Source organism: Macrobrachium nipponense, chromosome 16 (genome assembly GCF_015104395.2).
Source record: "Macrobrachium nipponense isolate FS-2020 chromosome 16, ASM1510439v2, whole genome shotgun sequence".
Lineage (NCBI taxonomy): Eukaryota > Metazoa > Arthropoda > Malacostraca > Decapoda > Palaemonidae > Macrobrachium > Macrobrachium nipponense.
The window spans coordinates 36,312,242-36,326,072 of record NC_087209.1 but is presented as its reverse complement, the minus strand read 5'-3'; the positions used below and the strand labels follow the sequence as shown (position 1 = coordinate 36,326,072).

Below are 13,831 nucleotides of genomic sequence, written 5' to 3'. Positions count from 1 at the left end.
ATTATTATTATTATTATTATTATTATTATTATTATTATTATTATTATTATTGGTTGCAGGTCCACAATAATATAGCATGTGAGTATATGGTCTTTAATGGATATTAAAAGCTTTCGAACCTTGTACTAGGTTCATCTTCAGTCAAGATGAACCTAGTGCAAAGTTCGAAAGCTTTTAATACCCATTAAAGGCCATGTACTCACATGTTATATTATTGTGGACCTGCAACCATTGTCATCATTTCCGAGACGGAAAACTGTGCCCATTATTATTAATTATTATTATTATTAGTTATTATTATTATTATTATTATTATTATTATTATATTATTATTATTATTAAGGAAAAACTCTCCATCACGAGATTTTATACAATGTTCAAAGGGGTTCACAAAATTAAGAATGGTAAGAGTTCGTGTTTAATTTATAAACACTTTATAAAACCTTTCGAACCCTTTCCTGGGTTCATCTTCAGTCCATATGAATGACTAATCAAAACGTATTATTATTGTGGGTCCCTTTAGAAAAACTATTATTTATTATTTATTTTATATTATTATTATTATTATTATTATTATTTATTTATTATTATTATTCTTATTAGTTTCATTTATTATTTTATTAATTAATTTATTATTATTATTATTATTAATTTAGAGTGCAAGGATAATACTGAGTCGCATTCCTCGACTTTTGCTGGTCTGACCATTGCTAAAAACCCCTTTATGTGGTTAAAGCCTACAGTGTACTTTGAACGACACACTGTATACGGTAGTATACAAGACCTTTGCTGGTTTCTTTTAGGGGAAACTGCATAGGAGTCTGTCTTTCATAAATCACCTGCTGCTTTTGACCCTCATCTCACCTAGCCGTTCAACATCTTGACTTTACATTGCTCTAAAGTTCGTTTCTTAATTAATGAAAAACATAATATATATGTGTATGTATATATATATATATATATATATATATAGATATATATATATATATATATATATCTATATATATATATATACACATACATATGTATACCTATATAAATATCACACAGAGGCTGTCGAAAATACAAAAGTTTCTTACAGGGAGCCCCTCCCTGGGTTTGCCCAGGCAAAATAAGGAGACGCGCATGCCCTGTGGATGGGTACGTTGGATACCAGACGGTGACGTGCCATCCGGGTCAACGGCTGTTTGTCGTTGAGGATCGCTGCGTTCAAAAGTGGATCGTCGGCGTGCAAGATCAGGTTTGTAAAGGATTACTATTTCGTTTTGTAACAGTTCATATTTAGGTCGATGGGAAGGTCACTAAAATGTTCAATTATGAAGTTGAGGTGTTATGGAAAGAAGGGAAAGAAAGTGCCTGGGGAACACTCCTTGACTGGATAGAACCGGGGATAGGGAAAAATTTGGATGGAAAACTGGAGCTTGAAAATTATTAGGTATTAAAAATCCCTGATAGGAACAAAACTGGGCCTAAAAGAGGAACTGGTTCAGGACAAAGCTAGGGCCAGAAAAGCTCGTTCTGGATAAACTGAAATTGGAGACGAATTAAGTAAAAACACTACGACTAAAAAAGGAATAACTAGAAACAACGGAGAAAAAACTATGGCTGGAAAACTGGACTTGAAAATGCGACAGCTGGGAAATCTTAGTCTCAAAGGGAACTGGTTATCAAAAACTTGGTTTGGATGTACAGCAGCTGGAAATCGTTTGCCTAAAAACACATAACGGTCTGGAAAAACAAAGGCTGGAAAAAGCCGGTCACAAAAAAAAATAAAAAAATAAAAAACGGGTAGGGTTCACTATTGAGAGCAAATCTGGCCTGTAAGACGTTAGAACTGAAAATTACTGCTGCTAAAAGAACTTGGTCTAGAAAAAAGCCGGCCGGGAGAAAAAGTAATACTGAAAAAGTTTGTGATTCGTAAAATCAAAGTCAGACGAAAATCTAGGACTCAATCCCACAGGGGACCGCGATACCTACCCTTGGAAGGCTCATATTTTATTAATACTAATGGATTATTAATAATAATGGAACACACAATTAGGTCTAGTGAAGAGATCGAATTTGATATGTGATATGTTTATCTATGACTTTATCACGAAGGAAAAAAAATGATTAAATCTTAAATCATACAGTCACATGTGAGGCGATACGTTTGAGGGCATGAGACCAACTATCAAGATTAAACAATTGAGAAATATTTTCATAGATTGTAATTCAGAACCCTTAGAATTTGTTCCAAAAGACTTCGTAATCATAGCATCATTACCAAATACCCGTGTTTTCTTTGAGAAGTAGTCTTCCTGGATTATGATATAGTACAAGCTTCAAGAATGAGATTTTATCAAGAATTTTTTCTATTGGGTTCACCATTGAAGTATTGCAAGCCCAGTGACATTTTTCACCAACAGATGCTTGTTAGATATGACCAAAATATTAGTTTGAGTTACAATCAGAAGTTTCCAAATTTCCTTGTTACTTGGAATCCTTTATTATCAGGACCTGGCGGATGTCATCTTTCGCAAAAGACTCCTTGACCCAAACTTCACCTCTTTATTCCAAAATGTTGTTCAGTAATCTGTTTGAATTACTATGTAAAATCTTACAATTTCCATTTTAGCAGTGATCGTTATTAGTTTCGAAAATTTTGTCTTGAATCTACAGATTGAGAGTTAAAAGTTTCAATTGTGACACTATATAATTTATCACAACTAAATATCTATGTAATTTAGTAACAGTTTTACACGTACCAGTTTACATCTTCCACGAGCTCTTAATTGAAATGTCATTTTTTAATGTCCCACACAAAATATTTCCGAGCCTTCATCTGACAAAATCACTACTCACTCATTCGAAATCCTGCGTTTCAGATCGAATCCGGCAACTGCTCGGCGGCGGACATATCCTCAGAGGTGAAGAGCCTGACCAATCAGTACACTTCATTGACGCCCAGTGACCTTTCAACTCTCATTGGCGTCCTTAGCAATCTCACCGCCTTGGCAGCTCAACAGGTCAGAGTTATCTTCTCTCTCTCTCTCTCTCTCTCTCTCTCTCTCTCTCTATCATGTTCATGTTCGTATCTCGAACTTGTGAGACTTCGTTCATATGATGGTTCATTTCAAAAATGAGGAAAAACCTTAAAGTACGAGAGGTTAAGTTGCTCTTAATGGCAGCTGCGCGAATGACCCAGTGCGTAAGGATTGCAATTTCATCCTTTTTTGTAATTGAAATGGATGCTGTCAACAAGGTCTGACCTTTCAGATTAGAAAGGATTTAAACATTAAAAGAATGCCCACTTCGCAGAGGTTTCTACTTCATGTAAGAAATGCTAATAGACCTAAAATATTTTGTACTTTCGTAAGCTGATTGTTACGTATATACCTTCCGTACCTTATCATCTATTTTATATATGTCTCTTCTTTATGCTCCTAGACATCAGAAACTTCTTTTGAAGAACGAGAAGATTTTTTAGCAGTTACAATGACGACTTCGTTCACATCTCCAGCAACCTTCTGAACACATCGACTACTTGGGAGCTACTTCGTAAGGTAAGTTCAGAGAGGACACCATTCGGAGTATTTTTAGACTAAGATATTTGGGCATAATAAATATTTATCAAAAGGCAACAGAGCGTTTTTGCGTTGTTCTTTCTTCACACATTGGCTTTTAAGCAGGTTATACCATATGACTGTAACTTTTGACTATTTATTGGGTTTTTTTTTTTTTTTTTTAGAATTTGCGCGGAAAAATTTAATGGTTAGAATGCGTATTTTCCGATGTAGAATTATTTTCCGTGACGTAAAAAAACTACACGTCACTAGCTAAGCATAAAGTATTTTTCACGAAAAAAAATTAAGGATTTCAATAAATTCGTTTATATAAATAAGCAGGATATGTTTTAATTTATAAGCTTTATTTTCATAATAAAACATAAAAAGGCAAAGTGAAGAATTTTATTCCTGTGGTCGGAAAAGCCTCGGAGGGTTGCCAGAGATCACCAGAAAGCCACACTAGTAGGATCGAAATTCCTCAAAATGGCAAACCTGATCCAAAGATAACCATTTTCTTGTCTGATACTCTGACAGTAATACGTAAAACTGACCTACAAGTTTACTCAGTTGATAAGAATGACAGGAAAATGATTCTTTATAGCTCTCATTAGTTACGTTTTTTCGAAAAATGTTCAAGTTCATCAGGTAACAGCAGTTTTGTTTTATTAATTCTATATGGTTAAAATTAAGTAGCTACGGAGGATTGCCCCAAAGTATTAGCGGCCATGAAACTGTTAAGAGTATAAATGCGTGAAAAGCGATATTCATCTGCAGAAAGCGTCTGTAAGCAGGAATATATCGGAAACCATAGACCTTATTTCCAGAAGAGATGGGCACTAGAATCCAGAGGATGTATTCAGAAAACGAATGAACTGAACATTAAGACGTTATCAACTGGATAGCTGAAACAAGCAAGAGCTGCACAGAAACACTTGTGTGCCATTACAAATTAGAAATAATACTTGGAGATATCTAAGAGGTTAATGAAAAACATTTATGTATATAAATATATATAATATACATATTCTTACATATGTATGCATGTAAATATACCATATATAATTATCTTATATATAATGACACACCACACACACACACACAAACATACATATATATATATATATATATATATTTTATTTATATGGGATGTATGGTATCATATACATACATACAATTATACTATATATATATATATATATATATAAATATATATATATATATATATGAAATATATATGTTAACAGTGCGGATTACAGAATAAGGGGAAATTAGTTTTAAAAGGCGTTAACCTATAAAGACTTGAGGATAAGGCACAAAAAACGAAATAATGATTTTAAAAAAGGATCGTCTTACTTGAGCCCGACCCAAGATGGACAGGAAATTTTAGAGGTCGGGAAATCTGGTCAACAAATCCCAAAAACCCTCAGTCACCTACAGATACAGGAAGATAAGTGGGCCCTACGGCTCACCCAACATTATTGTGAAACTTGGAGTGTCGAGAATTAAAGTGAAGTTGGACCTTCCCAAAGGCCTTCTGCTTAATATTACCAAGGAAAATTCAATGCTTCTTTGTTCAAAAGGAGGATCATGTGAAATTCTTGGCTCTGCCCTTTTCAAGGAGGGCCTATGGTTTTACAGTCAGATTCCATCCGCAGTGCCAGATTGTAAGGACGTCCCAACATAGGTCCCAACGAATACCCTACTAGGATACCCAAAGGTCACACCCTCAAGAAGCCAAGGTATGAACAAGAGGCGTTTCCAAATGAGAAGTCTACCAATTACTACAGAAAGGATGACAGGAAGGCAGTTTTGTAGAAAGTCTGTAGCAACTCAGACACAAGAATCCTTTCAGAAGATGCCACACCCAGTCAAAATTCAAAATCCAAAGGCGGTACCAAGAAGATGACATCTGAATAGAAAGCTGGACAGAGAGAGAGAAGACAGTGGAGAAAGAGTGAAAAGCAGAAACAGAAAGAGGGAGACAGGGTAGAGAAGAAGAGACAGAGAAGAAGTGCGAAGTGAGGTGTGTTGAATATAGACAGTGTTTAAGTTGACATAATTGTACTCCGGGTATTCTTTCGTGTCTAATAGACTTGCAAAGAAAAAACTAAGTGCCTACAGAATAGTTTGTTTCGGTCCTAGCGGCCCGTGGGCCCCTTAAGGTTCAACGGTGGATAAAGAATTATAAGTTTTTTCCTATCCAGAAATTAAATACATATTAAAGGATCACATCATAATTAAATTCTTTTTTCCCATATAATAAATAGAACTTTAACGTAATAAACGAGATAGCAAAAACTAATTTTATATAATTTACTACCTCACTGCCATATATTATAATATATTTTATGTATATTATATTATTTATTTATATTTAAATAATAATAATATATTATGATGTATGTATGTTTTATAATTTATAATTAAATACATATATATATAATACTATAATATATATTAATGTATTGTATGTATGTATATATAATAATAATATACATATATATATATATAATATAATATATATAAATAATATAATTAATAATACACAATTATATATATTATAATATATATATAAATATAATATTACACACATTTATATATGTATATATATTTAAGTATATATATAATAAAATTAAATATATAATATATATATATATGTGTGTGTGTGTGTAGGTGTGTGGTGGTGTGTGTGGGTGTAAATAAATTCTTCCTGTTAAGACAGGAAACGTCTCCAGCATACAAGTTCCAATTAAAACCATATTATATAATACATAAAATATATATATATATTATATATTATAATATATTATTTATTATTATATGTATGTGTGTGTGTGTGTGTGTGTATGTGTATGAAGTCAGCGATGGAATGTATGTAATCAAATTTTACCAAGAAATCACTTGTTTCCAGGAAGTGGCTGGAAATCTTGGAGGATCCCTTCTTCAAAACCTGGAATCCTCCGGATTCCTATTGGCTGAGCAGATAAGCAACACTACCCGTCGCTTCAACAGCTCAGAGGTGCAACTTTCGGTCTTTGCTATTTCAAGGTAATGCAGATTTAATGAGCTTTCACTTTCTGGATTTTTTAAGGTCGTCTATTTTTAATTTTCTGTAAAAGAAAGCTGTTGAGGTGCCTTCGTCTGTCCGTCCGCACTTTTCTTTCTGTCCACTCTCAGATCTTAACAAGTGATGAAGCTTGAGAGCTACAAATTTGTATGCTGGTCATCCATCCTCCAATCATCAAACATACCAAATTGCAGCTCTCTAGCCCCAGTAGTTTTTATTTCACTCAAGGTTAAAGGTAGCCATGATCATGCTATACGAGCCAAAACAAGCTACCACCGGACCGTGGCTAAAAGTTTCATTGGCCGCTGTTGAGAGTTTCATGGACTTCGGCGCATATTTTTACTTATTTATTACATTTCATGATTCTATTGATTACCTTAGACAAAGCCACTCCATTTTACCATATCTTACCAAATATATTTTTATATTATTTTTTTTGTAGTTTCTTGTGAGTTCAGTGTAAGGTAACTCTTCAAGTTACATTTTCCCATCTCAAAGTAACCTGAATTTTATCTCATGAGTCCGTTTCGTCAGATTTTACACTTCATGGCAATTCATACTTCACTTTACTGTTTTCCATTTCAAGGTACTCAAAAAAGGGCAAAGAATTTGAGAAGTTAAGAGTGCATTGTGGCTATTAGAATTACATATGTATCTGGTAAAAATGACCAGTAAATTCTACACAAATATATATTTCAGCCTAAAAAGCAATAAAAAACCAATTGCCCACTTAACTACTAATAAATATATCTGAAAACGACAGGTATAGGTATGTCCGAAAGACAATAGACTTTTATCCTTTTCGTCAGGTCGGCAAGGTGACCTCGTCGTGATTATGGTATCGCGGGTTCGTTTCCCGCTACCGGACATCATTATTTCTTTGAAGTTGTCTCTCAAGACTTTGTAGTGAAAAGCGTATCCAAAAAAGAGCAAAGAATTTGAGATATTAAGAGTGCATTGTGGCTATTAGAATTACATATGTATCTGGTAAAAAGGACCAGTAGATTCTATATATATAGATATAGTGAACAAGACCACAGCTGTTGGTCGAAAGCTTTATTTCCTTTACAAGAAATATATCTTTTATATTACTAATTAAGGGTTTTACATCATTGTGGATTATATCCCCATATGTATCCATACTACATACATACATATATATATATATATATATATTATATATATATATATATATATAGGTATATATTTATATATATATGTATATGTGTATATATATATATATATATATATATAGTATATATATAGATATATATATATATCATATATATATATAGATATATATGATATATATAATATATATATATATATATATATATATATATGTGTAATATATATATATATACATATATATATACATACAAATTTTGATTGATTGAGAGATAGATCGAGAGACAGTAACATTTAGGCAAAATTTAAATTTCTTACATATCTATCAATTTGTTTACCCATTACTCTCTCTCGCCTGAACGACTTCCAATGACATCATGCCTTCATTTCGTCCACTGAAAATTCTACTTCACCTAATTTCTTTCCATCCTGAAGGAACTCATCGGAGGACGTCAACCTCTTTATCCCTGACGACCACCACAGAACTTCCTTCCATCTTCCGGAGGACTTCGGAAGTCTCCTGGAGGATAACAGCACCCAAGTTAGATTGGTATCCTTCAGAGTCGAGCAGCAGTCCGCGCTGAGGGCCCTGCCGGCAGCGCTCAATAGGTAAGAAGAAGTTGGGACATCAACAGCGAATGGTACCTACTCACTTTTTGGGATTATTGTTGCAGAAAAGGGTAATGGCCAAGGGTAAATTAAACAGTATGATGTATTTTAAAAAAACTGAAGCTAAAGACTTTTATAATTGTGAAAAACAAGGAATTTAGTGCCAGTGTTGATAATGTAATAAACATTAGCAGAGAGAAAGGGTATAAAGTAAATCTATACCAAGTTCAAATGCTCTCCACCTCCCGCGAATAGTTGTAGTAGTTTGCTCGCAAGTGTGTTTGTGGAGTGAGCACTTAGGAACCAGGAACCAGGAACCATGAGTCTTATTCTGAAATACGTAGGCTACATGGCAGTTTACATTTACACGTTTATGATTTGTGTCAGTGTTCCCTTCGTCATATCGCAAGAGCACTCTCACGGGAGCAGTTTTAAATGTTCATATCCAATACATTTTCATCGCTATTCATTCCTGCAATACATCGTCATTTCATCGAGGGTCCGGAATATATATAGAAGCAATACGTTTAAATATTTATTTTTACGCCATGCTGACGTTTAACATTAAATACTAGGTCTGCTTTAGCTTGCTATCTACGCGTCCCTACCCCGAGGTGCTAGTACTAGACTTCGTATGCAAAATGTAAAGTAGACGGCTGCTCGAAGATATCGTTTATTAATATAATTTGTCTACCATGAAAAATGGAAATGGATGCACTATGGAATACTTTAGTCCCCGAGGAGCTAGAGTAGATTCACATCGCCCGTGCATCTGATGTCTATACCAGTCCCTTACGCCACTCCTGATTGGCTGTTGATAAGCCAACCACAGGGCTAGAAACTCAGTCTCTCTCGAGAGTTCACATAGGCAGGATGTATCTTCCACCTATCCTGAGGGATATGTCTTCCAAAAGTATCCCTCAGGAGAGGCGGAACATAAATCCTGCCTATGTGAACTCTCTCTCGAGACTGAGAGCTTCCAGCCCTGTGATTGGCTCATCAACAGCCAATCAGGAGCGTCGTAAGGGACTGGTCTAGACATCAGATTCACAGGTGATGTGAATCTACTATAGTACTAAACACGGCGTCCTAAGGAGCTTTCGCCATGTTCAGCTCTATAGTAGATTCACATCAACCGTGCATTTGCCGTCTAGGCCAGTCCCTTACGACGCTCCTGATTGGCTTAGCTGTTGATAAGCCAATCACAGGGCGGGAAACTCAGTCTCTTGAGAGAGTTCACATAGGCAGAATGTATGTTCCACCTCTCCTGAAAGACGTATCCCTCTGGAGAGGTGGCACATAGATCCTATCTATGTGAGGTTCCAGCCCTGTGATTGGCTCATCAACAGCCAATCAGGAGCGTCGTAAGGGACTGGTCTAGACATCAGATGCACGGGTAATGTGAATCTACTATAGTACTAAACACGGCGTCCTAAGGAGCTTTCGTCATGTTTAGTAGGAGCACCTCGGAGCGGGTGACGCGTAGATGACGGGCCAAAGTAGCACCAAGTATTTTTAGACAATTAATAGGTGTGGCTAACAGGGCCTTACACCAGACCCTGTTGAATAATGATAAGTATCACGAAGCATCATCGAATGATATTCTCTGCAGCCAAACATATATGCTATGGAGAGAATCCGAAGCTCGGCCGAATGAGAAAACAAAAGAGCGACTTTTAATAAAATTATACAGGCAGATGGGTCGCTCGCTGCCTGGTTTCGCTTTTTTTTCTCTCTCTCTTTTTTTTGTCATAGCAGTAAATCTTTTGAGACACTATCAATACCTTCACCGTCACAGTCGTGATACTTAGTATTCTTAACTACCATCCACCCTATCATATTTGTTCTCAATATAGTTATCTACCATCTACAAGCTTCATTCTCAGTCATCTTATCTACAGCCCTATCTATCACCTCCACCACTATCTTCACCATCACCATCTTTATTCTCAATATTCTTATCTACTATCCTCCCTATCATCTCTAACACTATCTTCACCGTTACCATCTTTATTCTTATTATTATAGTTATCTACCAACCTTCCTATGTTCTCTGTCAGTCTTCGGCATCACCATCTTTATCCACAATATAGCCCTCTACCGTCATCCCTGTTGCCTTTGACATTATCTTCACCAACTCCAAGCTGTATTCTCAGTAATCTCATCTACACCACTATCTTCACCGTCACCATCTTTATCATCTACCACTCTCACTGTCTTCACCATCATCATTGTGATTCTCAGTATGCATATCAATCCTCTCCCTTATTATCTCCACCACTATCTTCACCGTCACCATCTTTACTCGGTAATTCTCAGTATGCATTCAACCCTCTTCCCTATCAACTTCATCACTATCTTCACCATCACCATCATTATTCTCAGTATGCTCATCTACAATCCTACCTATCATCTCCACCACTATCTGCACCATCACCATCTTTATTCTTGATTCTCTTATCTGTCATCTCCCCTATCAGCTCTATCACTATCATCTTTCGTCATTCCAAGGATTATCTCCATCCTACCATCATCCAAATCACCATCCTTATTATCCTTATTATGTCGTAATCCTTATCAAAGCTCCATCACCTCCTCCTACCGTCATTAACACCTCTACTGCCATTTTAACAATCCGCTAGGGACGTGAAATACGGCTCCTACAAAGAGATGAACAGCCCTTTGCTTAGCGTCAGCGTTGGAGGAGTTGGACAGCAGATAAATTTCACAGAAATGGAGGACATGGCCATTATACGCTTCGAGCACAGCTCCCCGGAGGCAGGGCCAGTCTTCAGGTAAATCTCTCTCTCTCTCTCTCTCTCTCTCTCTCTCTCTCTCTCTCTCTCTCTCTCTCTGTTAACCCTCCGGTTCTCAGGCTGTTCGCACTTTTTCTGTCCACCCCCAGATCTAGAAACTACTGAGGCTAGAGGGCTGCAAAGTGGTATGTTAATCATCCACCATCCAATCATCAAACGTACCAAATTGCAACCCTCTAGCCTCAGTAAATTTTATTTTTATTTAAGTTTAACGTTAGCCATATAGTGCGTCTAGCAACGATATAGGCCAGGCCACTACCGGGCCATGGTTAAAGTTTCATGGGCCGCTTGGAGGAATTTTTACTTGTTCTCTTAAGAGAACACTTCAAATATTAAGCTTAGCCCTTAGTATGTATTGGGATGAGGCTGCTAGCCTCATGCCCTTCCATGCACTAGCTTCGATACACTACCTTTTAATTTTTATTTATTTATTTATTTATCTTTTGGGGGGAGGGGGGGAAGGAACAGAAGTTTAGCCCTCGAGATGGAACGCTGGTCTCCCGCTGCTGGGGCTATAACCACATACCATTTCTATATTATTATTAATAATATCTATTATTACTAGTAAGTAACACCGAGACGATAAAATTGCTGAGTAAATACAAAATTTAAGAGATAATTTAGATTCAAGTGATAAATAGTAGATTTACGAGTCAATTTAGTAATCATAAAATACATATACTATGCTTGACTGGATAATTGTTCCATTTAGGTGAAATACAAAAATCACAGAAGAGACATAAATAGTTTTATATTTAAATGGTTTTAATACATTAATAGACATAATAAAACAGTAATCTATTGAAAAATATACTGAAAGGTAAAATTGTGTGTTCATGATAAATGAAATAATAAATATAGAAAACTTAAATCAAAAGATAACAATAGCAAGAGATAAACAGAAATTCGTAGCTAACTGCATATACGAATATATGGAAATATTACATATTCAAAGACCAGACAAATTATCATTATTATCAAGAAATAAAAAATTCAACATAAAACAAACAAACCAAGTGATTTGCAAATGAAAAATTAAAGAAAAGTAAGTTGTTCTCATTAAGACCCATTTAATTATTTCCTAAGTTTGTATTTTGATTTTCGAAACATGCAATTCAACAGAGTTCCACTAAACTATACAATGGCCTTTCCTTTTTTTTTTAAATGTTCTTAAACTCTATTTGTATGAATTTTCACGAGGAACAATTTCATTTTTTCGTCTGTTTGCGTTGTCCTGTGTTTTTTATTTATTTGTTTTATTTTATTTATTAATATATTTCTAGTGTCTGGGATTTAGTCTTGGCTGAAATAGCTTGCGTTGGATATATTTACTCCTCTCAGATTTGTTTCCTTGTGAGGCTGAGTTTGTTTGTTTTTCATCATTCCTGTCGAGTTTGCTTTTTTTTTTAATGTCAGGTGAGCAAGATGTGGGTGATCTCTCTCTCTCGCTCTCTCTCTCTCTCTTTCTGTTTCTCTCTCTTAGAGTCATCAAGGTTTTAACAAGGAAAGGAAAAAATATAGTGATGTAAAAGACAAGAAATATTTGACAGTTTTTAAACCCCAACAATTCTCTCTCTCTCTTCTCTCTCTCTCTCTCTCTCTCTCTCTCTCTCAGAATTATTAAGATTTAACATGGAAAGAAAAAAATATAATGTAAAAAACAGAAATGCTTGAATTTTTTCAAACATCTCTCTCTTTCTCTCTCATTCCATTCTCCTTTTCAGACAACTGTTCAGGGACAGACGACCTGGGGAGCAGGCGACGCCAGTACCCCAGACGGCAACGTGCGTCTACTGGGACACTGAAACCAGGTAGCTAAAAAGAAAAAATATCAACATTCTCTCACTTATTTTGTGGGGAAATTCTATATGCTAGTTAAATTTTCGTCATTCAATTCGTAAATAAAGAGTCACTTAATATTTACGAAGATCGTTCTAATGGAAAGGTTTTCCTTTAAGAGAGTTGGCATCACGAGAGAACCAGTGCCACTGTCCCATTCTTTTATGCCGAGTCCTTGCTAACGATACTTTGACCACTTTCGCACTCAACACACTCACACACACACAACCACACACACACACACACACACACACACACACACATATATATATATATATATATATATATATAATATATATATATATATATATATATATATATATACGAAGATAAAAGGCCCATAAAACGCTATTTCAACGTTGCAACCATATATTTGGAGTACTTCCTTCTGTGCTCCTGACCACTGATGAAATATGGACATAAGATGTCTTACAAGAGTATATACACAAAAACATATGTAGGAGTGGCACTAAGTCTCTGTTGGTGACCCACACCTACATATGTTTTTGTATATATACTCTTGTAAAACATCCTATGTCCATATTTTACTAGTGATCAGGAGCACAGAGGGAAGTGCTCTAAATGTATGGTTGCAACGTTAAAATAGTGTATTTGGCCTTTTATTTTCATATAATGCTGTTGTATTACAGGAAAAAGACTCATATATATATATATATATATATATATATATATATATATATATATATATATATATATACACACACACACAGACACAAGTGTGTAGTCCAATGTGCATTGTCTATGTATATCATTGAGTCAATATGAATACCATTGTGTTTACATGCATATATTATGATTACACG

At 35.3% G+C, this 13,831-nt stretch overlaps 1 protein-coding gene across 1 annotated transcript in view; it reads left to right on the top strand.

Annotated features, from left to right (window-relative positions):
• The window catches only part of LOC135195306 (mucin-17-like), a 140,304-nt gene that overhangs the window by 91,638 nt on the left and 34,835 nt on the right, over positions 1-13,831 (top strand). Inside the window, exons 9-14 of the mRNA XM_064221567.1 lie at positions 1,082-1,240; positions 2,868-3,008; positions 6,460-6,596; positions 8,179-8,352; positions 10,995-11,147; positions 12,893-12,979. Of these exons, the coding sequence (XP_064077637.1) occupies positions 1,082-1,240; positions 2,868-3,008; positions 6,460-6,596; positions 8,179-8,352; positions 10,995-11,147; positions 12,893-12,979 (851 nt within the window). The remainder of the gene's footprint in view (positions 1-1,081; positions 1,241-2,867; positions 3,009-6,459; positions 6,597-8,178; positions 8,353-10,994; positions 11,148-12,892; positions 12,980-13,831) is intronic.